Genomic DNA, 27,597 nt, shown 5'->3' with positions numbered 1-27,597 from the left:
AGGATGCTTTTGCAGTAGTACAGACAAGAGATAATAATGGCTTAAACTCTAGCAATGTTATTGGTAGTGAAAAGAAGTTAGACTTGGAATATATTTTGAATTTAGGGACAGCATGACTTCGTTGGTAGCTTAGATAATAGAGTGTGAGGGAGAGAATTACTGAAGATAGCTCCTTGTTTTTTTGTTTTGGGCCACTGGATATAAGGACTGATATATTGCTATGGGGAAAGACTGAGAAAAAGCAGGATATTTTCAGGGGGATAGTAGAGGATGATTTAAGTTTATTTTATACACAGACATCAAGTGAAGATGTTGAGTAAGGTAGAAGAGGACAAATGTTTCTCAAATAACCCTTCAAAGCTATCAGTATGTGACAATTGGAGGACTGTTTACCTTTATGTCCCTACTTCCTAGCTTAGGGTCTGGTGTAGAATAGATACAAGTACTAGGTTGATGGATGGATAACTAGGCATACATTCATACATTTGAACAAATACAGTATCCTTTGTATAATGGCATTTATAGGTATAAATAAGAATCACAACCATAATAATATCAAATATTTACATAGCACTTACTCTGTGCCAAGCACTGTTCCTAATGCTTAACATGTGTTACTTCAGTTCCCATAACATTATGATTAAAATTACTATTATTATCATCAGTATCTCTGCTCTACATTTGAAAAAAGTGAGTCTTTATGAAATTAAGCAACTTGTCCAAGGTCGTGAAACAAAGAGGCCAGGATTTGAACCCCCGTGGTATGGCTCCAGAGTTTATGCTCCTATCCACTACACTATACTTCTTCACATTATCATGCCATACTCATCATGATAAACCTGTAACTATGTAACTGTGTGGCTATTTGGTATGGGGGGATGGAGTGATAAAAGTGATACTTGTGTGAAATATAAAGACTATTGGTGAAAAAATGCCACTTTAATCCTTGAAGGAGGAATTTACTTTAGCATAATCCTATTGGGCTAATCTGAAGCATGAACCAGGTCTTAACCCATATCTGAAAAGTAAGTAAAATGCCTAATTAGTAGTATGCTTAAGTCCTATCTCCTAAAATGTCTTTGTTTGAGAGAAAAATGGTGGTAGGCCACTCCTGCTGATATGTGAGTTTACACGTGTACTATTGAGTTAAATAAAGGTATTCAGTTCATCAATGGCTAGAAAATGTAAAACACTGCATATAGCAATACATGTATTGGCTGGAATGAATTTGTAGGAAGTGAATATTCCCTAATGAATGTAGCAAAGAATGACTTGAGAATCAAAATTATATTATGGGAGTTGTAGAGTCTCCTGCTTTTTCCAAATTATATATGCCACTTTCTCTTCTGATGCCTCCATTGGAGACATGCCTACCACCACCTCCGCTTTTGAGAATTATTTCTGTAGTGAGTCACTATTACAGAGAGTAGCCCATATTCTATTGGTCCCCTGGAAATGAAAAAGGGTTGAAAACTATCAAGCTTTTGCAGTGATGCATGTAATGACTATATGATTTTATGTCTCTCTTCGTTCAGAACTTATCAAGTATCTACTTGACATCTAGAGAGGAAAAAATAAATTTAAAGAGACAGGGATTTTTTTCTCCTGAAAGTTCAGAGTTGAGAGCAAATTTTTAACAGATTTATATATACATCCAAGAGATTCAAATAAAATAACCAAACCAAATCACTGAAAGGAGAGAAAAGAGTTGAATGTTCAAGTGACTACAGTGTACACACTTGTTATTTAATCCTGCAAAATGGGTGCTGTTATTCCTGTTTTTCAGGTAACGAAACTAAGGTTCAGAGAACAAAACTTTTCATTACTAGTAAGCTAGTAAAGTTTGGAGAATAGAATTTGAGCTTACATCTCTCTAATTCCAGAACCTATGCTCTTACTGCAAATGGCTTCTTCTTTTTTTTTTCCCCCAAATTCTTTATTCTTTTTTTGTTGAGATGAGTTGAGAGCAGAATGAGTAAGAAAAAATAGTGTTTAGTAATGTATTACTTAGGCATGAGTAGAACTTCCTATTCAAAAGGATCGTTGAGTAATCTCCTATTTCTTTTTCTTTCTTTTTAAATTTCTTCTCCCTACATAGTTTCTGTGTCTACTGAGTTGCTTTCTTGTTTGTTTTGTTTTGGCACTTTTATATTAGAGATTTTCCTGAAATATCTGATTGCCATTCATATATAAGAGTAAATCACTTAAAATTAGTTAGAAGCTTTGAACACCTGAGTGGGGTTTGTGAACTTAATTGTATGGTTATTTGGTAGGACAATTCCTCAAGAAACCCCCACTTAATATCTTTCTCTTAGACTTATCATATTACTCAGTTCTGACTCTTCTGATTTCATGCCAGGATATGAGTGATCATGGTTGCAAATGTTCTAGGCTCTGGAGACAGGAAGCAGTCTGGTATATACAACATTCATTATCTAAACTTTTCCTTAATTTGGTTGTTTTTAGTATGGTGACTTTTTCCTTGATTCTGTCTAGAGTCCCCCAGTACAGAGAATTCTGTTTTATACTCTCTGAATAATAAACCTTCATTTTTTTTCCATCAGTAAAGAGAGGTGAAAAGGAGGAGAAGATCTAGAAGTCTGTCTTATTCCTAATCAGACTTCAACCAATCCTTCTGTTGTTAACCCCCTTTATAGCCACTGCCTGTGGTACCTGGTGTCACCACTTCCAGACCCTTTTAGTGGGTTAAGAGTTCATTTGGTTTGCCTGTGGCTTTCCTTACTGCTGGGTTTCAGTTCAGCTTTTGTTCATCTGCTGCGTAGGTTGCCACCTGTCCATCCTTTTTCCAGCTTTCAAAATTTTGTATCTGAAAGGTTTATATCTTCTAAGATAAATTCATTTATTGCCATTTTAGTGGGGTTTTAGGAGAGAGAGTTAATATGTTCATTAAATTCACCATCTTTAACTGGTTTTGTTTATCTTTTAAAGATTGAGTTTAACTTAGTTTATTGTGGTTGCAGTTATGTAAAAATTTTCAGTTTGTATGTATTCTGATTTGTTCATCTTTTTCTTTATAACTTCTGAGTTTTGTTCAAACCTACAAAGTCCTTTTTTAAGAAGTTATAAAGATATTCCCTTATATTTACTTCTGATACTTTTTTAGATTTGTTTTTTAATATAATTAATTAGTTTTGTGTGCATTGTGAAGGTGTAATGATATAACTTGTTTCAAATTGCTAGTTGATTTTTCAAATACTATTTAGTATAGACTATTTAGTATAGACTGTATAGACTATTATTCATATTTTTAAAGAATCTTCTTATATTCTGTAGTGTTTTATATTTTCACTTACTGATATGTTACTTCCATTTTTGATATAAACGTCTGATTTTTTTTGTCTGTCTTTTTTCTGTTTTAGTTTAAGTACTGAGAGTAAAATACTTATGGAACCCTTTTTTATAGACTCTGCGTATGTACTTGTAGTCATCTCTAGAAAATTACAGTTTTTGAATGTTTTTAATGATTTTTACTGATGGTCTTACCTTTTTGTAAATTATATTTTTAAAATTACACTTCTAAACTTTTTGCTTGGATATAGAAATGTAATTATTTTTTCATATTGATTTCATAGCAACATTCTTGCTAATGTATCTCATTTTAATAATTTCTCTGTTGATTCTTTTTGAGTTTTCCATATTGACAGTCAAATCATCTGTGGATAATGGTATTTTTGTTATTTCTTTTTTTCCAATCCTTTCATCTTTTATTTCTTCTTCTTGTCTTATTGAGTTGGGTGGGACCTCAAGTACAATGCTGAATAGAAAGCACGATACTGGTCATTCTTCTCTTGTATTTGATTTTTTAAAGGGAATGCTTTTAATGTTTCACCATTACATATAATGTTTGCTATAGGGTTTTTGTTTATTTGTAGATGCCATTTATCAAATTATAAAGTAACTTTCTGCTCCTGGTTACTGAGAGTTTTCTTTTTTTGAAATTATGAATAGGTTTTAAAATGAGAATTTTTTTACATTGATTTTGGTAAGATTTTTCACCTTAGATTTATTAGTGAGGTAAATTTTATTACAGATTTTCTGACATTGAACAAACCTTGCAACCTGGATAAACTCAACTTGGTAATGACGGTTTTTTGTTTGTTTGTTTGTTTTTTAACATTGCTGATTTGGGTTGCTAATACAGTTGTCTCTTGGTATACAAAGTGGGGTTGGTTCCAGGAACCCTCATGGATACCCAAATCTGCACGTACTCTAGTCCCTTACTCAACCCTGTGGAACCCGCATATACAAAAAGTCAGCCTTCCGTATAGGTGGGTTTCACATCCTGTGGATACTGTATTTTTGATCTGCATTTAGTTGAAAAAAAACCCAAACATAAGTGGGCAGTTCAAACCCATGTTGTTCAAGGGCCAACTGTATTTATTGTTTAAGACTTTTGTATCTCTGTTTATGAGTAAAAATGGGCTATAAGTTATGTTTTTATAATGTTTTTGAACAGGTTTTAGTATTAGTATTATACTAGCTTTATAAAATGAGATAAAAAATGTTTCTACTTTTTCCCTTCTTTGAAGAGTTTGAGCAAAAGTGGAATTATCTATCTCTTGAATGTTTGATAGAATTCACTGGTAAAACCAAATGGGCTTAGTGTTTTCTTTATGGCAAGATTTTTAATTACTGATTCAAATTCTTTAATAGTTGTGGGACTATTCAAGTAATTTTATTTCATTTTTATTGCGTTTTGGTAATTTATGCTTTTTTTGGAATTTTCTACTTGGTCTGAGTTTTCTAATTTATTGATATAAAATTATTCATAACTCTCCCCTATTAACTTTCTAATCTTTGTGATTATGTCCCACTTTTCATCCTAATACTGCTTGTCCCTTCCCTTTTTCTTGATCAATCTGACTAGAGGTTTGTTTTATTTTATTAGTTCTTTCCAAGAACCAATTGTTAGCTTTGTTGATCAAATGTTATCTTTGTTTTCATTTTCATTAAATTCTGCTCATATCTGCATTTCCTTCTTAAGCCTTCTTTGGGTCTTTCTCTCTTTTCCCCTAACTTCTAACTTCTTTTCTAATATAAACATTTAAAGTTATACATTTTGCTATTCCTTTATTGAATGTAGCACAAAAATTGGCAATTCACCACCGCACTCACCTGGCTTGTGGATATCGCTGCTATGTTGTCTGTGACCAGCCTCACGGGTCATCATCCTCCCTCTCAGTGACAGCAGAGGGAATTTCAAAGTGGAGAAAAGGATTTCATTCTGATATACAAATTGTCACTGTAAATTGTGCCTAAAATTCATAGTGCTTGCCATGTCAAACAATAAGATTTTGATATGTATATAGGAAAATCATACTTACTAATGTTTTCATCTCATCTTGTTTCAAATAGGATTCACCTTTATTTGATCTTATTAAACAGTCAAAGGACCGAGAAGGACCAGCTGATCACCTTGAATCTGCTTGTCCTCTTAATCTTCCTCTCCAGAATAATCACACTGCAGCAGATATGTAAGTATAAAATATGCCATCCATTCAAACTGCAAATAGATTTTGAGCATCAGTGTAATGCAAGGTACTATATAGAAACTGTAGGGAATAGAATTTTGAATAAGATATTGTTTCTGCTTTTAAGCATTAGGGGACAGTTACAGTGGTTCATACCTATAATCCCAGCACTTTGGGAGGCCAAAGAAGGAGGATCACTTGAGGCCAGGAGTTTGAAACCAGCCTGGGCAACATGTAAGACCGTGCCTCTAGAAAAAAAATTAAAAGACAAAGTTACCCAGTGTGTTGGCATGCACCTGTAGTCCTAGCTACTTGGAAGGCTCAGGCAGAAGGTTCTCTGGAGCCTGGGAGTTTGAGGTTGTAGTGAGCTATGATTGTGCTGTTGTACTCCAGAGCAAGACCCTGTCTTAAAAAGAAAAAGAATTAGGAATATAAGATACATGACCCAAATAAGGAGTACATACATATAAAGGAGTAAAAAGTGCTACTGAATCACCTAGGATTGGTGTAATGAGAACAGTTTTCAGGGCAGGAATGGCAATTTAGATAGGCCTTAAGGTTGAATAGGATTTCAGCCTGGAAACTGGAGAGGAGAGAGGAAACAGAAATGTGTTCCAAAAGCCAGAGATGATGTGAACTCAAAAGCATAACAACCAGGGAAGCAGGAAACATTTTTTACAGAGTGCAGATCAGCCCGTTTGGAGTGAAGCATAGGCTAAGTGTAGGGAGTAGTATGGGATATGGACTGATATTACTGATTAGTGCATGATAATGATGATGTTGGGAAAAGAAAGCAACAGCTAATGTTTATTGAGAGCTCACTATGTGCTGAGCAATTGCTTAAGTACTTCAGATTTATTTTTTCATTTAATCTCCATAATAGCCCTATAAGGTAGTAGATGCTGTTGTCAGCCTCAGTTATCAGGTAACTTGCCTAAGGTCAACAGAAATCAAACCCAACCTGTCTGATCCCAAAGACCATGCTCTTAATCACTCGCTACACTGCCTTTCATAGAAATGTGCTTAACGTTATGTTTCTGTTTAATTCTGTGTAGGAATTGACATTGCAGTGTTCTGTGATTAGTGCAGGGATCATTTTCCAGAGATATCATTTCCGTGATAACTTATACTCAAATTATGTCTAGCATATAGAGACTCTGCCTTCATGTATAAATTTGTTTGCTAGCTAATACTTTTATATAAATAAGCCTAGATTTTTTTTTTAATTCAATAAGTAGTCATCTGTTAAGTGCCAGGAAGTATTCTAGGCACTGGGAATACAGAAGTGAGATGGTCTAGGTCCTTCCCCTCACAGAGCTTACATTCTGGAGGAAGAAAACAGACAGTGAACAAGTAAATTAATATGCAGAATGACTTAGAGTGTAAGTACTCTAAAGGAAATCAGTAAAGTGATGTAAAAGAGAAACTGAAAGGGTGATAGAATGTTTAGAGATGCTTTCCTTCCTCTGATGAAGTGATGTTTTGACCTGGCACCTCAAGGGCAAGTTTGATGCTGGCCAGGCACAAATCTGTATGTTGTGTATTTCAGGCAGAACAAATAACAAGTGCAATGGCCCTAAGGCAGATCAAACTTAGCTGGTTTGAAGAACAAAAAGAAATCCCAGTGACTGGGGTGTAGTGAGCAAGTGGAGAATGGTACAAGATGGGATTGGAGAGTCAAACTGGGGCTAAATCCTGTAGGTTCCCATATGCCATAGTAAGGAGTTGGATTTTATAAGGGAAGTGGGAAAGCATTTAAGCAGGGGTGTGCAGCTTGCTATAATTTGTATTTTTAAAGGACCACTCTCTGGCTGCAATTTGAAGTACAGGTGGGCTTAGGGGAGAGAAGGGAACAGCGCAAGGAAGAAAGTGAAGAGACAAGTTTGGAGCCTATTTTAGTAGTTCAAGGGAAGGATGTATATGACATTAGAGATAGAAATGGAAAGATCTGGGATGTATGTAGAGATAAACTTAATAGGTTTTACATTGGATTTGAGGAATTAGGAAAATGGGGAAATTAAAAATAACTCCTAGATTTTTTACTGAAGACACTAGATGTAATGTGGAGCCATTTTTTTGAGATGGGAAAAACTGGGGAAAGACAGAGCTCTGCTTTGGCCTTATTAAGTTTGAGATTCAAGTAGTGATATCCAATAGGTAATTGATATTTACACTTAAAACTCAAGAGACTTAACTTTTGTCCAAGTTAAGTCAGTCTACAATGTTGTCAGTTAGTGAACTGAAGGGAAATCCAAGGTGGATAGTAGAGCAGACACTGGTCTTTCTAAAATCATTGTGTCGGTGAGTTCCTTTTCCTAGTGTGCTAGTTAATATACTACGTGCAGTAGAAACATCCATAATAAGGTACAAATCCTACTTCTTGTTCTCTTTGTTCTTAAGGTTTGTGTCTTTTAAGATAAATTTATTTACTGCCAGCTACTAAACCAAAATCAGAAAGTAATCCTGGATTATTCCATTAAATAGAGGGCAGCACAAAATGATAGAATTTGCCAGAAATTGAGAGATAATATTTGCTAATATCTCTGCTTTGACTTATGCCTGACATATTTAGTATATAGGTATAAATCTGTCTTAATAATGTTATTTGACGTATTAATTCATAGAATTCTGTACTATATAATTTAGGTGTGTGTATGTGTGTGTCTGTGTGTATAACTTATGTCTTATCTGTGAACCATAGTTACCAATAAAAAAATTTTTAGAAGGAGAATCAGAGAAATGTGACCATGTTTGGTATCCAAAATTGTTTTATAAGCTAGAGTTATCTTATGGTCTCAATCCCACTATAATTATTAAATTTGAACATTATACAACTATTTTTTTCCAATAAGGCAGTAATCCCCAGGAAAAGCCACTTATTAAAGTAGATATGATGATGAGAAACATAGTTTTCCTATTAATCTGTCTTTCCTAGCTTGCATTTAAATAGCCTACTCAGGGAATTTGGTATAGATTACAGATTAAATAGACAAGATGTATCTAGGGTGTGTGTGTGTGTGTGTGTGTGTGTGTGTGTGTGTGTGTGTGTGCGCGCATGTATATGCATGTGATTCTTAGCAAACTTCAAATGAAGACTTTTCCTTTGAATATATCCAGGTATCTTTCTCCTGTAAGATCCCCAAAGAAAAAGGGTTCAACTACACGTGTAAATTCAACTGCAAATGCAGAGACACAAGCAACCTCAGCCTTCCAGACCCAGAAGCCTTTGAAATCTACCTCCCTTTCACTCTTTTACAAAAAAGGTTAGTAGATTATTTCCAAGAGCATGGACTCTGAAACCAGGCTGACTAGGTTCAAATCATGGCTTTTCTATTTACTAGATGTTACCTTGGGCAAGTCACTTTATCTCTATGCCTCAGTTTCCTCATCTGTAAAATGGAAATGATAATAATAATAATCTACCTTATAATAATCTACTTTTGAGATGATTAAATGAATTAATACTTATAAAATGCTTCCAACAGTGCACATAGTAAACACTCAGAAAATGTTAGATGTTATTGTTGCTGCTGCTGTTAATTGTTATGCCTTAAAAGTAATATTTGAAAATACTTGCTCCTAACATTACTTTTGCTGTTCAGATGAGTATGTACAGTTGAGATCATACAGTGTACTGTTGCTTAGTGCAGACATATTTCCTGGATATTTTCAGGACGTTTAAGAAGGCCAGTAACCAGGCTGGATGGCATTCTCTGATTGTGTGCATATGTGGGTGGGTGGGGGAGTCAATTTGGGTGTCTGTGCATGTGTATATACTTATAAGTGCATACCCACATGGAGCTCTTCAAAGGAGAGTAAAAGGCCTGATTCTTCTGTGATAAGTCTTTTTCCTGATTTTATTCGATTCAGAATTATATTGTGCTTTACAGGTATATTATAAGACCAGAACAGTGGTTTTCAAAGTGTGGTCCCCAACCAGCAGAATCTGCATCACATATAAAGTTGTAGCAATGAGGATTTGAGGGCTCTACCCTAGACCTGCTCAATCAGAGACTCTAGGATAGGGCCCAGAAATCCTTGTTTTAACAACCCTCCAGGCAAGTCTAATGTATGCTAAAGTGTAAGAACCAGTGGATAATAATTTATTAGCTTTAAAAATTTCCAATTACCTTATGTAAATCTTTGAAAGGTACATATGAAAGGTCTTTATATTTAGAGAGAAGAAAATTCAATTTTTTAGATTCCTTTTCTCCAAACTTGTATTTCCAGTAGTGTTTTTAAAATAGAGTCTTGAAATAAATTTTGTCACAGTCATGTAACACTTAGGTAATCTACAAGTCTACCATTTTTCAAGAGTATGCCCCATTAGTACTTTATAGAGAAATGCATGGGTTGATGTTTTTTTTTAGGATTGAAAAAATTAGTAGACACTGGTAATTCCATTATTTCCAAAAATAATGATCCCTCTTAAATATTAATTGTGGGAATTTCCAACATCTGTGGTGAGTGATTAATAGAACTAAAAAAAACTCTGTATGGTTTATTTAATTTTACAGTGTCTTATGACCTTTCCTCCTCTACCTTCCACCTCTGCCTCAATTTCATGCTGCTAATATCATAACTATTCACCAAGTACTATTGTGCCTTCTGTGTACCTAGCACTGTGGTAATACTAAGAATCATTTATTTATAAGGAAATAGTGGTAAAAGTGAGGTTACTGTTAAAATGCTGCTTAAGAGCATTATGGTTAGAGCAATTTAATGATTTGAAAGAATCTACTTGTAATTCAAAATGAACATGACTAATTCCCCTTATCCCCACAGTGTACCGGCTAGCATATCTCCGACTAAATACCCTATGTGCACGCCTTCTGTCTGACCACCCAGAACTGGAACACATCATCTGGACCCTTTTCCAGCACACACTGCAAAATGAGTATGAACTCATGAGAGACAGGCATTTGGACCAGGTAAGAAAATCAAGCCCTTCACCTACTCTCCTCCCCACTTATTTGTTAACCATGTGCTGCTTTCTAAAGAAAGACTAGATTCAAATGAGAAGCTAGATTAAATTTATTGTACTTTATATTCACTTGTTGGCCACCATTTATATTTCTGCTATAATTCTTACAAATCAGAGATTTAGAGTTTAAGAGTATACTTCAGTAACCATGGTAACTATTCAATGACACAAAAGATCTTATCTATAAACAATCACTAAAGAATCTGTTTATCAGGCTTTTTCTGTGTTGTGGTGAGGTAGATTTCATTTTAGTGTGGAAAAACACGAGACTTAAGAATCAGTTTATTTAAAACAGTACCTATTGAATGAATGAATGAACAAGTGGAGTTAGTTTACAAATAGAGAATAATCTTTCATATCCTCCTTTTTCTTTGTAAAATGGGGTCAGAACAACATTTTTTGGTAACAGTTTTATTGATATAATTTGCATACCATACAAACCACCTATTTAAAGTATACAATTCAGTGGTTTTTATCATATTCATAGTTTTGCAACTATCACCACAATAATTTTAGAACATGCTCATCATACTAAAAGGAAACCCCATGCCCTTTAGCAGTCACCCCCCATTCCCACACCCTCTCACCCCTAGGCAACACTAATCTACTTTCTGTCTCTGCAGATTTTCCTATTCTAGACATTTCATATAAATGGAATCATATAATATGTGATCTTTTGTGTCTGGCTTTTATTTAGCATAATGTTTTCAAGGTTCATTTGTGTTGTGGCTTGTATCAGTACTTTGTTCCTTATTATTGCTAGATAATATTCCATTGTGTGGATATATACCACATTATGCTTATCAGTTCATCAGTTGATGGACATTTGGATTGTTTCCACTTCTTGGCTATTATGAATAATGTCTCTATGAACATTCATGTACAAGTTTTTGTGTGGACACATGTTTTCATTTCTCCTGGGTACATACCTAGGAGTGGAATTGCTGGGTCATATGATTACCCTTATTAACCCCTTGAGGAATGGCCAGATTATTTTCCAAAATAGTTATACCATTTTACATTCCTGCCAATACTGTATGAGGTTCTAATTTCTCTACATCCTCACCAACTTTTTATCTGTCTTTTTTATTATAGCCATCCCAGTGGTTATTAAGTGGTATCTCACTGTGGCTTTGATTTGCATTTCTCTAATGGCTAATGATTTGAGCATCTTTTCATGTGTTTATTGCCTATTATATATCTTCTTTAGAGAAATGTCTATTCAAATCCTTTGCCCATTTTTAACTGGAGTATTTGTCTTATTAAAGGTTCTTTACATAGCCTACCTAAAGTCCATTATCGTATATATAATTTACAAATATTTTCTCCCATTCTGTTTTGCTTTTTTTTTTTCTTTTCTTTTTCTTTTCTTTTCTTATTCCCCATTTCTTTATTAGGAAGAGACTTTCACTTTCTTGATAGTGTCCTAAGCACAAGTTTTTAATTTTGATGATGTTCAATTTATCTTTTTTTTTCTTTTGTTACTGGTGCTTTGGTGTCATCTCTAAAAAACCATGGCCAATGTGAAGTCATTAAGATTTATCTCTGTTCTCCGAGATTTTTGTATTATTAGCTCTTACATTTAGGTGTTTTTTCCATTTTGAGCTAATTTTTGTATATAGTGTGAGGGTAGGGGTCCAATTTCATTCTTTTGTATGTGGATGACTGGTTGTTCTGGAACCATTTCTTAAAAAGTCTTTTCTTTCCTCATTGATAGTTGTCAAAAAAATCAATTGACTATAAATGTCTAAATGCTTATTTCTAGACTCTCAATTCTATTCCATTGATCTGTGTAGCTGTTCTTATGCCAGGACCACACTGTCTTGATTACTATTGCTTTGTAGTATGTTTTGAAATAGGGAAGTGTACATGCTTCCCTTTGCTCATTTTCAAGATTGGTTTAATTATTCTGAAACTTGCATTTCCACATGAATTTTAGGATTGGCTTGTCAGTTTCTGCAAACAAGCCAGCTGACATTTTGATAGAGGTTTCATTGAATCATGGGTCAATTTGGGGAGCGTTGTCATCTTAACAACATTGTCTTCCAATTCATGAACATCTGATATCTTTCCATTCATTTAGATCTTCTCTAATTTCTTTCAGTAATGTCTTATAGTTTTCAGAGTACAAGTCTTAACACTTGTTTTGTCACATTTATTCCCAAGTAGTTTACTTTTTTTACACTATTATAAATGAAATTACTTTCTTAATTTCATTTTTGGATCATTCAAGTATGTAGAAATACAATTGATTTTTGTATATTGATCTTGTATCCTGCAACCTTGCTGAACATATTTATTAGTTTCAAAATTTTTTTAGTGGATTCCTTAAGATTTTCTGTATATAAGATCACGTTATCTGCTGATAGAGATGGTGTCACTTAACATCTTTCCAATCCGAATGACTTTTATTTCATTTTCTTGCTGAATTGTCCTGACTAGAACCTCCAGTACAATGTTGAATGGAAGTGGCCTGAGGAGATCTCTTTGTCCTTGTCACTGATTAGAGGAAAGCATTCAGTGTTTTCACCAGTAAATATGTTGTTAGCTGTATGTTTTTTATATGTGCCCTTTATCAGGTTAAGGAAGTTTCCTTCTATTCCTAGTTTCTTGAGTGCCTTTATTATGAATGATGTTGGATATTGCCAAATGCTTTTTTCTGTTATCTATTGAGATGATCATGTGGGGTCTTTTTCTTTTATTGTATTGGTATTGTTTGTTACATTAATTGATTTTCATATGTTAAACCAATCTTATGTTTCTGGAATGAATCCCACTTGGTCACAATGTATAATCTTTTGATGTGTTCCTGGATTCAGCTTGCTATTATTGTGTTAAGGATTTTTGCATCTATTATCATAAGAGATAGTTATAGTCTTCGTATGTCTTTCTCTGGTTTTTGTATCAGAGAAATAATGGCCTCATAGAATTAGTTGGGAACTCTTCTACTTTCAGAAACGTTTGTGAAGAATTGGTATTGAGTCTTCTTTAGGTATTTGGTAGAATTTACCAGTAAAGCCATCTAGGCCTGGGCTTTTGTTCATGAATAGTTTTTGATTACCAATTCAAGCTCAGATTTTCTGTTTCTTCTTCAGTCAGTTTTCGTGGTTTGTATCATTGTAGGAATTTTTCCATTTCATCTTAATTATCTGTTTTATTGGTATATAGTCGTTCATAATATTCCCTTATGATCCTTTTATTTCTGTCAGGTCAATAGTAATGTTCCCAGTAAAAATGATATTATGAGAAAAATATGGATTATTGCATAACAAATATGTATATTTTACAAGAGCATATTTGGATATAAAAATTCTAGTATGTTACATTTTTAAAGTAGGCACTTATTGCCTTATGAGTCTACTGCTTTTCTACAACATAAAGAGATGGACAGTAATGTTAAGGATTTCTAATGAGATTAGGTATCTAGAATCGAGAAGAATTTTATGAGAGGTGCCTTAAGTAAAGAAGTGGAGAAAAATGTGAATTGGCAAAGAGGACACCGAATGGCATTCTAAATAGAAGGAATAGTAGGTTTAGGGTTGGTAGGATCCTGAGCAAGGGATGATGAATTGATATTCTTGGCAGTAGTAGATAAGAACAAGAATGTTGTAGAAGCAATGTGTACTTAAATTAGGCAATAAAATTCATACATATTAAGACAGTATGATACTGTAAAGTCACAGGGAATCATTTTCATATCTTATTTTTGCATTTAAAATGTCTTTTTATTGAAATATAGTATGCATACCGAAAAATCCATGTATCATAAGGATACATCCTAATGAAAATTCATCAGCTGAACTCCCCTGTATAACCAGCTCCAGATCAAGAAACATAACATTGTTGACAACACAGAAGATGCTGTCTTGTCCCTTTCCAGTCACAACATCCTCCTTACTGCCACTACCAAGTGTGTTCAATATTCTTTTATCTGATAGTTTAAAACTCTTTTACACCTGCCCTTTTTTTTTTAAGTGCTAGTTATGCAAAACTAACTGATTCTAGTTTCAACTTTTCTCTTCTGGGAAACATTTAAGGGACAGGAATCAGAGTTAGGGTAATTTACAAACCTGAATAATTGAGTGTTGGCTATTTGCATTTTGTTCTTTAAACACAATTTAGGTTAAACACGTGACATAAACTTTCAAACTGAGCTCAAGATGGAAAGAAATAACTCTGTAAGACATTAAATTTCCATTTTTTGAGCTAACAGATAATAGTGCTTTTTAAAAGAAAACCATATAATAAAATTCTGACTATTTTTACATCACATTTATTTACTAGATTATGATGTGTTCCATGTATGGCATATGCAAAGTAAAGAATATAGACCTTAAATTCAAAATCATTGTAACAGCATATAAGGATCTTCCTCATGCTGTTCAGGAGGTAGGTAATGTTCCATGGTAAGATTTTTTTTGATAAATCCATATCTATAATATTGATAATTTCAGTTATTAATTAGATCATATACTCTCACTTATAATGTAAATTCACAAATCAAATATTTACTTTTATATTATTGTTAATTATTTGTAACTCAAATGGAATTAGAAAGCTAAGGCAAATTATGAAATTATCCATATTCATAGTTTTTTATAAAGCAAATAAGTGATACTATATTCCTGCAGTATTAAGCAGGATATTTGTAATAAACTTGACATGAGTCACAGGACATTAGATGTTCTTTTAAGGAATTTTCTTACTTTATAGGAAAAGCCAGTGTAAATGCAGCTTTACAAAGAAATGGTAAAAATTTTCAGTGTAGACACATTTTGTGTTTCCTGTTTACCTTCCCTTTAGAAAAACAGGCCCAGGCATAGCGGCTCACACCTGTAATCCTAGCACTTTGGGAGGCTGAGGCAGGAGGATTGCTTCAGCCCAGGAGTTCAAGACCAGCCTGGGCAAAATAGTGAGACCCCATCTCTACAAAAAATAGAAAAATTAGCCGGTCGTGGTGGCACTCACCTGCAGTCCCAGCTGAGGTTGGGAGGATTGCTTGAGCCTGGGAATTTGAGGTTGTAGTGAGCTATGATGACACCACTACAACTCTAGCTTGGGCAACAGAGTGAGACACTGTCTCCAAAAAAACAAGAATTAAAACTTTAGAGAAACAGTGGTAGTAAAATACACTTGGTGTGACACAGATTTCATACTCTTCTGTGGTAGGTGAGTTGTGGGTTATTTTTCCAGTTTATGATTGGAGTTTTCAAAGTAATAAAAACCAACTTTTTTTGTATGTTTGAAGTTATTTTCTAAATCCAGCCATTTTATTTAATAATTGTGTATATCAGAGGCATCCTATAAAACCCCCGTGCTTTTACCTAACTAAAATTTGACTAAAATCTAATTATAAAAAAAATAGTGCTTTTACTAAGTGTCTACTTCTTGCAATAGAGTAATACACACTTCTTGAATCCTTGCAGATTGGGGGGATGCAGGGAGACATGGGCCAGAGAATGTAGTCTAGTTATTGGTGGATATTATTGTTGGCTTTTGCTCTGCTCTGGCCCTTTGATTTGGATGGCTGGCTGTTCTATCTGCTGCTGCCTGGCTGCTTCTCTGGCTCATTCTGTGACATTTCACTTCTGGTAGAGCAGCCATAATCCAACCCTAAGAAGGCTTTTTAGATTATTTTTTCCTGTATAATATGTGCTTCTTATTAAAAAGTATAACCAACTATTAGAAAATCGAAAGAGAGAAATTCATAAATTCATTTAACAAGTATTTTTACTATTCTTCCTCAGACATTCAAACGTGTTTTGATCAGAGAAGAAGAGTATGATTCCATTATAGTATTCTATAACTCGGTCTTCATGCAGAGACTGAAAACAAATATTTTGCAGTATGCTTCCACCCGGGTATGTTGAAAGTATCCTTTGATTGGGAAAATCTAATTATAAAGTAATGGATCCCACCGGAACATTAAATAAATAATCTACTTTCTTGTTTGTGCTCCAGCCCCCTACATTGTCACCAATACCTCACATTCCTCGAAGCCCTTACAAGTTTTCTAGTTCACCCTTACGGATTCCTGGGGGGAACATCTATATATCACCCCTGAAGAGTCCATATAAAATTTCAGAAGGTCTGCCAACGCCAACAAAAATGACTCCAAGATCAAGGTTTGTGTTTTCTCTGTAGTGAAGCAGTAAAGAATAAGAGGGAATTATTTGATATAAGCATAAAAATATGAAGCTTCCTTTGTTCAAAATAAACTAGTGTCTCTAATTTGCTTATTTGTATTAAATGACATGATAAGAATTTGGGGGAAAAGATAATCTAATTGGATGGGTTTGCAAATTTAATTATCAGCTTTCCTGGCTGGAGTTTCTTCTTTTGTAAACAGTTTGGGAACCAGTTTGGTTATACATTTCAAAACACTTTCATATTTTTGTAAGTAGCCAATCTGCCAAATAAAGTAAATTACTCAGGTTAAGAATTTTCATTCTGTAGTTTATTGGATGTCCTCTAAACCCTTTCTGTGGACCTTGCTCATTTTCCATTTTACAGAAGTGGAGATGACTTATTAAGTGTAGATGACTGCCAATTAAGTCTTTAGACGTTCATTCTTAATCCTGCTGGTGGCCTCCTTATATTACCTTGGGCAGGTTTCTGTCTCTACTTTAGAAGAGTGCTGTGGATCAGGGAAATGAGTGTGAAGTTGTTTTAAATTCTCAGATGAAAGGTTCTGTGCACCCACAATCATGTTATCTTCCACATCCAACCACAAGTGCTCTCTGGCTTTGAAGTGTTTCAGTTGACTAATTATATGTTATCATGGGCTATTTGAAACTGACTTTATTTGTATAAGTAGAAGACACATTAGTTAGTATAGTTAATGTAGTCTTATCTCAGAAATTATCAGCCAATATAGTTGTACCTAGTGGGTAAGAAAAACAAACAAGGAGAAGGGGCTATATTAGCCTTTTAGAAAATATTTATATGATGTGTTTAATTATAAAGGGAATGCAATTGTGATAAAAATTTCAAACTCTACAGAAAAATATGAAGTAAAAAATAATTGGCAATATGATACAAAAATGCTCCCCTGGGCCCTTGTATCATCCTTTCTTTATTTGGTGTTCTTGTAGTTGGATATCTGTGTACTGAGATCTGCCACTTAAATTTTAAACTGCTAAGACGCCACACCACGTCTATTTAAGTTAATTTACACAGTCCCACGCCGCCATATGAAAATGTATACTTAGGCAGTTTTTTAATGATGGTAATTAATCCATATTATGGTGATGATGATGGCTATTTGCTGATCTTAATGAAACAACTCTGTGTTGCTGTTAGTGTTTTGGCAAAAAAATCACATTCTGAAAATCCTGATAAATTATTGATCTGGCATTAAGAGAGCATCTTAACACTCTATTTATCCAGCATATTTAGGTATTCTGGTTAATGAAATGTTATAAATGTTCCATGTGCATATTTTCAAATCTTTGTTATGTCAGTATAATGCTATTCTTCAGCTCTATTATCAAGAACATAAATTACTTGGTCCAAACAAAGACAAATAGACTAATAAGAGATTTCTGATTCTAGGATGTATGATAACTAGTCTTTACTATTATATCAGTATAGATTCTACTAAGAATTCTCATTATTAATACTGTCAGTTTTTGCCAAATGTAAATTGAATTTTAAATGAAAATTTGTGAAAGAAATTTGATAACTTACCCATTGATTTATGAAGAACTAAAAATAGGGGTAAAATTAAAACTTTCTTTTACCCTCTTTAAATATTGGCATTGACAGAATATGTTTTTGGAAACCTATAGTTCTTGCTTTAAATATCTAAGAGTCTACATGAGTGTATGATTAGACTAGCACTGTTAGAATAAGCCCATAATGAACATAATTTGTCAGTGGTTCTAGTAGAGGAAACCTTTGATTTGGTATTCCTGATAGTTCAGAATGATGTGTCTATGTCCATCTCTGTACAGTTGTATATGATTTTTCACTACTAATCTGTATTTCATCTTAACTTCACAGAATCTTAGTATCAATTGGTGAATCATTTGGGGTAAGTATTTTCTTTCTATGAAATACAATGGCATGTACTATAACTATAAAAGAAATGAAAGATTTCTGAATTTACAAATGCTATTATTTAAATACCTCATCCAGGCATATTTCATAGAATTTAGAAGATAGAAATAGCTCAGATTTACTTTCAAATCAGGTTTAATTTCAAATTATAATTGATGAACATCAAAACTGTTTTCTAAACATTCCTTTGAGATTATATATGTATATACATATATATATGTGTGAGCTGTTTTTACACATAACACTTTTGACACCAAATGTGTGGGTTTTTTCCTCATACCAATCTATTCTCCAGCTCTCTGCACACAACTGGTGTCCTACAATTCAGTTCTGACACTAATTACTTGGAGTCAGCATCAGACTCCACAGGTTCAAGGGCTCAGTCCTGTGCGACTATCCTCACTTCAGATGCCAGTCACAGGTTTCAGGTGCACCAGGTTCACCACACTTACGTCCAACTTGGCTAAAAAGTCAGGAGGTTCCCACAATGCCTCCCAAGTTTGATCTTTTGATAGAATGGCTCACAAAATTCTGAAAAATACCTTACTATTATCAGTTTATTATAAAAGATACAAATGAACCACCAGATGAAGAGGTACATAGGGCAAGGTTCAGTAGGGTCCCTAGCATGGGAGTTTTCTGTCCCTATGGAGTGTGCCACCCTCCCAAGACCTGGACATGTTTGCCAGTTCCAAAGGTCTCCCAACCCTGGGGTTGGGGGTTTTGTTATGGTGGTTTTATTGTGCAGGCATACTTGATTAACTCAGTCCCCAGCCCACTCCCCTCCCTGGAGGTTACGGGTGGGGCTGAAAGTTCTAAGCCTCTAATCAAGGCTTGGTCTTTCTGCTGACCACCTCCTATCCTGAAGCTATTTGGGGGTCTGCCAAATAGCCTCATAACAGAACAAAAGACGGTCCTGTCACTTTTATCACTCAGGAAATTCCAAGGGTCTTTAGGAGCTCTGTGCCAGAACTGGGGACAAAGGCCAGATATCTTTATGTGATACTATATGTGTATGTATGTAACCTCACAGGAATGTTTACAAAACAGTTTTGAAATTGACTATGATTTGAAACGAGATACTCCAAAATGTCATGAGCCTGTCCCTACCTACTGGTCTTCTCCATCCTTACATTTGCACTGTTTTGCTTTTCCTTCCTTTCAGACTTCTCAGATATTCTTTCTCTGGTACATTGATTAGGAATGGTTACATGAGACCCTGCCCCAGTAAAAGTGGCGGGGCTTACATGGTGGTCTTCATTCCAGGAGATCCAAGGGAAAGCTTAGCTTTGAAACGGTTATTCTAGGCCAGTATGCCACTACTCTAGTTGGCCTTGCATAATAATAATAATAAGTCACTAATTTAGCAGTCCCATATTCAGTGTGCATTACTACTAAGATGTTGCACCACTTCTCTGCTCCAGAGAGCTTATGTTCTTACAGGAATGGGAAGACTCCTGTATTATTTATTGCTGCATAACAAATTACACTCAAACTTAGTGAAATAAATAGCAACATTTATTATCTCAGTTTCTGTGGATCAGTAATCTAGGCACAACTTAGCTGGATCCAGGTTTCTCACAAGACTGCACTCAGGGCCGCAGTCATCTCAAGGCTCCACTAGGAGAGCACCTGCTGGCAGACTTGCTCAAATGGCTGCTGGCTGGTCCTCCATGGCTGTCAGCCCAAGCCAACAGTTTCTTGCCTTCGGGCCCCGCCACAGTGCTACTTGCTACTCACAATGTGACAGCTTGCTGTCCTCAGAGCAGGGACTCTGAGGGTAGAGGGGAAGAAGGAGCAAGATGGAAGTCACAGTCTTTTTGTAACCTAATACTGGAAATGATATCCCATCACTCTTATCATTTTGCTTAGAAGCAAGGCAACACTAGGTCCAGACCACATTCAAAGGGAAGAGGAGCACACAAGGGTATGAATGCCAGGAGGTGGGATCATTGGGAGCCTTTTAAGAGGCTGCCCACCACATTACCCCAAATGAAGTAACTAGGAAGAGGTAAAAGTTTAAGTGCTAAATGACCAAATGTTAAAAATGTGTGTTATAAATAGTTCAAGATGGGTTGCAGCTGTCAGGCTTGGGTGAGGGACCATATAAGTAGGGTTGGGGCTGGCTAGGTATAGGATAGTGGTCTTCAAACTTTTTTTGCTTGCCATCACCTCTAAAATAATTGAGAAAATATATGTACTCCCATATTTTAAAGCCAATAACTAAAAATATTATAAATTTAATAGCACAGGATTTAGTTTGTCGTTTTATATATGCTCTAAATATATTTTCCATCAAAACCTATTTTTGCATTTAATTTTTGGAAAATAAAACTTCATTGGCAAAACTAATCCTCACTGTCAAATCTATCAGTCAAATCAGATTTAATTTCTATCAGAAAGTCTATATGACTTGTCTACATAATACCCATAAAGTGAATCAAAAATTATTATTCACTGGACACATCACCTCTTATCAGATTCTTGTAAGCTTCCCTCTGCTGGTTATATAATATCCCCCCCAACAAAGCTTCAGAAAGCTGTTCCAACTTTGCCTGCTTCTGGGAAGTAACGCTGTGCGGTGAGTTCTGAAAATGAGGAACCGGGACTTTCAGAGCAGTCAGCTGTGGGAGGAAGAGTAGGAGCCTCATGAGAAAAGACAAGAGGATTTAAGAAGACTAGGTGTTTAACTGAGGCAGAATTAGGTACAGTTATTTTGATTTTTATATTTTTCTTATCTTTTATTTGGTCTGACAAAGCAGAAAATTAGAGTGAAGAGATTACCTCAACCTGATTTTTGACACACCTCACGCTATAATTTAGAGGTGCTAACTATAAAATGCTGGCATTTAATGATTTAAAATAATTTTATGATTTGTAGACTTCTGAAAAATTCCAGAAAATAAATCAGATGGTATGTAACAGCGACCGGGTGCTCAAAAGAAGTGCTGAAGGAAGCAACCCTCCTAAACCACTGAAAAAACTACGCTTTGATATTGAAGGATCAGATGAAGCAGATGGAAGGTAGGAACCCTTTTAGAACGTTTTCCAGTAGCTGAGCTGGTCACCTGGAGAACCCAGAATCTCAGCTCTGCTTCTGACTTGCACCAATCCCTTTCATGTCAATTTTATTTGGAAGTTGTGAAAATGGCTCAAAATAATAGGGATAACTGTAGTGCAAATTTAAAAGCACCATGTAAACTATATACCATTATCAAAATTCAGTGAAGATATGAGATGTTAAAAATCTGATAAAGATTTTTTAGTTTTAACATTAAATTTTAAAATGATTACTCTTGAAAAATATTAACTACTATTTTATAAGAACCAGTGAAAAAATATATTGCATCACAAATTTGTGACATTTATAGATGGTTAGTTTACAAACCTTTGAAATTAAAAGCTGCTCACTAAAATAATAGCATAAGTCACTGAAAGTACCATAGTTAATTAGAAATTTGAGTTTTCCATTTATACTTTAAATATGAATTATTTTACATTTTTTTAAATCTGCAGTAAACATCTCCCAGGGGAATCCAAATTTCAACAGAAACTGGCAGAAATGAGTAAGTACTTATCATTTCAACTTATGTAAATGAAAGAAACAATTGTTCACGCTGCAAAAAGCCTTTTCACTTTATAAAAGAATACACACATATAATTTCTTCAATTAGCAGACTTACACATTTAAAATATAATTCAATCAAGAATATATTATTTACCTAAAAACATTTGTGAATAAATGTATAAGAAAAAGTGAAGGTCATCTTCACCCTTTCTAAAATCTTCCGTGCAGGAAAACCAAGAAGTGAGACATTGTGTGACCATATTTTCAACACAAATGGCTGTGGTTAGGAAATACTTCAGGATAGCAGAACTGTAAGGAGGAACTCTTTAAGAGTGTTAGAAATAGGGAAAGGTTGTATAAACCTAACATATGTAAACTTCACCACCCTTATTTAAGGAATAATCTTTTATTTTGCTATTGTTGAATTTTCCTAATTTGCACATTTTAAAACTAATTTCAAACAAAAGTTTTCCATTACTGGAAATCAGAATTTTTATAAAGAACACCACCTTATTTTGTAAATTATACAGAGTGATATAAAAATTTGGAATGTTAAAGCAAATGGAATTCTACTCAAGGCTACTTTGAGATTATGAAAAATGAATCCAAGGTGTAGTAGATGGAAGGCACGTTAGGAAAGGGACACACGCTCACTGCCTGCTGATGGCGTTGTCTTAAGTCACCGCGGCAGTGAGCGTAACATTGCCAGATCCACTAATAGGAAAAGGAACTGGGACTTGGAAAGAAGAAAAATATTTAGGAGGTAAAGGTGTTACTGCTATCATTTCTAGGTCATAGGACACATCAATGAGAATAATACCAATTAAAATGTGATAAGAGGCTTTCTCATAATAGCCTTCGTACATACTAACTTTGAAATGTAAAGTATTATAATAAAAAATGCTTTGGGTTTTTTTTTTTTTGAAACCATTTTTTCTATGTATGTTATTTTGAGTATAATTAAAACTAAATGTACCAAAAATTTAAATTTTCTAGTTCTAAATCTCTTTTGGGATTTTACATTGATATAAAATATTCCTATTTTAACTTTTAAATAGTTGTGTCTTTGCCCCCTGTACAAAAAAATAGATATGAAGATTATAACCAAAATCAGGCCTTGAAAACATGTGGAAGCATTTTGGAGCCCACAAATAAGCATTTAAAAAGGAGCAGAAAGCTGTAAAAACATGCATATTTTCTTAGAGAGGAGTTCAGTTGCTGTAGTCAGTACATTTCCCAGTGACACGCTTAGTGGCGAGTTTCCTCTGCCAGGAGAAAGTTCAGGGCCTTTGTACAGCTGGACAAGCAGCAAGTTTTAACCCCTGAGGCTAAGACATTTTCCAGCATGCTTTTCAGCTTTCCTCAAAGAATTACATTCAGAAAATATCAACACACGATGCTGCATTGCCCAGACTAGAAGGCAAGAAGGGAAGTGTCAGAAGGGTTGACGATTTTTCTTTTCCAAATATGAACATTCTCTGTGCTTCTTTATGAAGAGTTTCTGCCCACCTCTAAAATCAACTTAAGAATTTTTAAATAATTTGAAATTGTTCTAATATTATCTATATTGTAATTAGTAATGTAAAATATCCATGCCCAATTTAAATGAGCTGTGAGTTAATGTCTTTGTATTACTTGCAAGGTATCTCTGAAAACAAGGGCATCAGTCCCTAGCTGGGGAAAGAACATACCACTCACTCTAGCAAGTCCAGTCTGGACCAGCCCAGGATCCTAGTCTGCTCATCTCTAGAACAGTGGTCTGCAAAGTGGGGCACACCCGGGGAGTGTCCAAGACCATCTTCTGGAGCACATAAAATAGTAGAAGTTCTGTTTATCTCATCTCTTTTTAATGTTTGTTTGGGTATGTGTTTTATAATTTATATACACATACTACATCAAACATAAATATATAACATTTTCATGGTACATGCTCAGAAAAACTTTACTGACAGGGATATATAATTCTTAAAAATTTGGAGAGCATTGTTTTTGCAGGGTCCTGAGCTCCATCGATTAGACATGAACATAATATGTACGATAGCCCCTTGCCAACTTACCCAACACCATCAGTGCTATTAACAGTTCTTCATCCTTTTTCCAGCATCTACTCGAACACGAATGCAAAAGCAGAAAATGAATGATAGCATGGATACCTCAAACAAGGAAGAAAAATGAGGACCTCAGGACTTTGGTGGACACTGTGTACACCTCTAGCTTCACTGTCTCTCACAGATGTGACTGTATGACTCTCCCAGGTTGTTTACAGCCACGTTTAATATCTTCAGCTCTTTGTGTAGATATGAAATGTGCAGATGCAATTGTGCAGGTGATTTTTAAGCCACTTGCAGTGTTGTAGACATTGTTATTATACAAGATTGAAAATCTTGTGTAAATCCTGCCATTTAAAACCTTGTAGCAGGTTGTTTCCATTTCCAAAGTAAAATTGCTGTGTTTGATGAACAGTAAGGATGCCCTGGAGTGGGAGTCCTAACAACCCATGCCTGACTACTTCTTTTGTAGCGTATGTGTGATGTTTGCTCTTGTTTTTATTAATTTATATGTATATTTTTTTTAATTTAACATGAATACCCTTAGAAATTGTGTCCTGTCTTCCAAATGCAATTTGACTGCCCATTTGCCCAAATTATCCTGAGCTCTTCTGCTAAAACAGGTATTACTAGAAACTAGAAAAAAATTACTAATTTTTACACATTAGGTTTTATTTTACTATTGGAATCTGATTTACTGTGTGCTTGTTTTATAAATTTTAGCTTTTAAATACAAGCAGAAAGCAAAGTATAAAGATGATACTGTCATACTACTGACAAAGAAAGATTTCATACCTCAGAACTTACAAGAATTTCTTCTTTCCTTCATCCAGCTCATGCTTTGAAATGAGGATTATTGACAGTACTCTTGGTTTTTATAACATATTCAGATCACTGAATTGATAAAGTTCCCATCTGGTACTTGAGAAAGTAAAGTGTGTGGCCAGATCTGAGCTGTAGAGGACCCTAATATAGCATATCCCAAGTGCACTTTCTAATGTTTCTGGGTCCTGAAGAATCAAGATACAAATTAATTATTCTCCATAAACAGACTGTTAACTATAGGAGCCTTAATTTTTTTTTTTCTTAGAGATTTGTCTAATCGCATCTCAACAATTATTCTGCCCTCCTAAATTTGGGAAGGTTAGTTTCCTCCGGAATGGTACATGTCTTCCTTGTATCTTTTGAACTGGCAATTGTCTATGTATCTTTTTTTTTTTTTTAAAGTCAGTATGGTCTAACACTGGCACACTCAAAGCCACATTATTTCCAGTCCAAAAAGTTTCAAGTAATCAAAGGTCTCTGTGGGTTAGGCATTAATGTTTCTCTCCGATTTTGTGCAAAAGCTTCAAAGGAAAATAGCTGCATTAGAAAAAGAGGCGCTTCCCCCTCCCCTGCACCTAAAGGTGTATTTAAACTATCTTGTGTGATTAACTTATTTAGAGATGGGATAATTTAAAATAGGTGGTATTTAAGGTAGCATCAGCTAGGTTTTAAGAAAATCACTTTGTCTAAACTCAGAATTCTTTTTAAAAAGAACTCTGGTCTTATTAGAAAACAAAATTTTATTTTGTGCTCAATTAAGTTTCAAACTTACTATTTTGACAGTTATCTTAATAACAATGGCACTAGAAAGCTTTACCCCGTTCTCATTAATTTCTGCATGAATATCATACAAATCAGTTCGTTTTTAGGTCAGGGGCTTACTGTATTTCTGGGTCTTTTGCTAATAAGTTCACATTAGAATTAGTGCCAGAATTTTAGGAACTTCAAAGATCATGTATTGAGATTTCTTAAATAAGGCTTCAGATATTGCTTTATTGCTTTTTTGTATTGGTTAAAACTGTACATTTAAAATTGCTATGTTACTATTTTCTACAATTAATAGTTTGTCTATTTTAAAATAAATTAGTTGTTAAGAGTCTTAATGGTCTGATGTGGTCTTCGTATGAAGTGCACTAATGTTCTTTTCTGTACGTGTACTCTCTCCTAGTACCTCATCATTCTTAGCCTCTAATGAGCTACATATGGTAACGATTCCCAAACTTTCTCCAGCCCTGACTTCGTCACAGAAGACAAAGCTCTCATGGCTAACAGAACTCTTGATTCCCACTCTGCCTCCCCAAATTTCTCAAAATATAAACCCAAAATCAAACAAACAAAAATATCTTGTTTCCACCCTGGTCTTTCCCCATTTTACTAAACACTTACCAAGCCAAAAACTTGGGAGTCATCTATTAACTCTTGTCTGGACCACTGCTAAAGACTTCTAACTAGTGTCTCCCTGTTCCCTCCCTTTCCTCTTCACCATTCAGCTCCCTAAAGAGCAAAAATGATCTTATAAAAATGTAAAGTGAGTTACATTGCTCCTCTACTTGAAGTACTGTATTCAAACTCCTGATCAGGAACTATTAAGCCCCTAGCGACTTCTCCATCCTCGCCTTACAGGACTTTCTCCCTGGCTTACTATGCTTTAAACACATTGACCTTTTTGCTTTAAAATGCCAAGGTTATTCCTACCCCAGGCTTTTATATTTGCTGTTCCTTCTGTCTGGAATGCTCTTCCCCCAGAAGTTTGCATAGCTATTTCCTTCCTATCTTTCAGGGCTCAGCTCAGAGGACTTCCTTGGCCACCAAGCTAAAAATCATCACTCTGTATTGTGTCACTGACTTTAAAAATTGTAACAGCATTTATCACTGCTTCTTTCTCACCATCTGAAATTGGCAACAAGCAAGTCAAGGAGGACAATCTCCCCAATCCAGACTATAAGCATCAACCTAGTGAATCTTATTTGCTACTATAGCTCTAGGACCTAGGAAGCCCACATGTAGGGGGAAAATGCAGAATATGTCAGGTTTCAGTCTGAAATGTCGGCTCTTGGCATGGCCATGGCCAAAGAATGACCAGACACGCCAAAGTTAGGCAAGCATGAAAATGAGGTTTGTTGAGGAGAGAAAGACAGGATTACAGGGCAAGAGCAAGATACAGGTTTACAGAGCATGATACGTACGCCACAGATGACGACCAGACCCACTGTTGCAGCAAAGGGAGAGACAAAGGAAGGGTGCAAAAAGAGACTGGTTATGGTCTGCATCTTGTTTTACAGGGCCCGGATAGAGACCTCCCTCATGGTTCAGATGTCACCATGGATCCATTTGATCGGACAGTTGGGAGCTGCATGACCTGAGCCTTACTGTGCATGCAGCTCTCCCTTGAGCCTCTCTGAAAGCCCACCTGGGGTGGGGGGTGAACTGCAGCAGCACCCACCGTCATCCCTAGGAGACCCAGAATCCCTCACTATCTACCTAACAGAAACTTTCCATATTTTTCCAAGTTTGTGGAAAGAATACTCTCTTGCTCTTTTAAAATGCCATGTGCCATATTCCAGGCACAGTTCTAAATGCTGGAGATACAACAATGAGTAAATAAAACTAATATCCTCA

General features: G+C 35.1%; 1 protein-coding gene across 2 annotated transcripts in view; it reads left to right on the top strand.

Moving 5' to 3' along the window:
- Window positions 1-26,081, top strand: part of RB1 (RB transcriptional corepressor 1) — a 126,374-nt gene extending 100,293 nt beyond the window's left edge. Inside the window, exons 18-27 of one of the 2 annotated variants that reach the window (XM_045567435.1) lie at window positions 5,377-5,495; window positions 8,610-8,755; window positions 10,278-10,423; window positions 14,761-14,865; window positions 16,224-16,337; window positions 16,438-16,601; window positions 18,481-18,511; window positions 21,419-21,561; window positions 22,054-22,103; window positions 24,207-26,081. In XM_045567435.1, the coding sequence (XP_045423391.1) occupies window positions 5,377-5,495; window positions 8,610-8,755; window positions 10,278-10,423; window positions 14,761-14,865; window positions 16,224-16,337; window positions 16,438-16,601; window positions 18,481-18,511; window positions 21,419-21,561; window positions 22,054-22,103; window positions 24,207-24,280 (1,092 nt within the window). In that variant the 3' untranslated portion in view covers window positions 24,281-26,081. The remainder of the gene's footprint in view (window positions 1-5,376; window positions 5,496-8,609; window positions 8,756-10,277; window positions 10,424-14,760; window positions 14,866-16,223; window positions 16,338-16,437; window positions 16,602-18,480; window positions 18,512-21,418; window positions 21,562-22,053; window positions 22,104-24,206) is intronic. The other variant, XM_045567436.1, reaches the window with a different exon arrangement.
- The last annotated feature ends 1,516 nt before the right edge of the window (window positions 26,082-27,597 follow it).

The sequence above is a fragment of the Lemur catta genome, chromosome 13 (assembly GCF_020740605.2).
Source record: "Lemur catta isolate mLemCat1 chromosome 13, mLemCat1.pri, whole genome shotgun sequence".
NCBI lineage: Eukaryota > Metazoa > Chordata > Mammalia > Primates > Lemuridae > Lemur > Lemur catta.
This window is presented reverse-complemented; position numbering and strand designations above follow the sequence as displayed.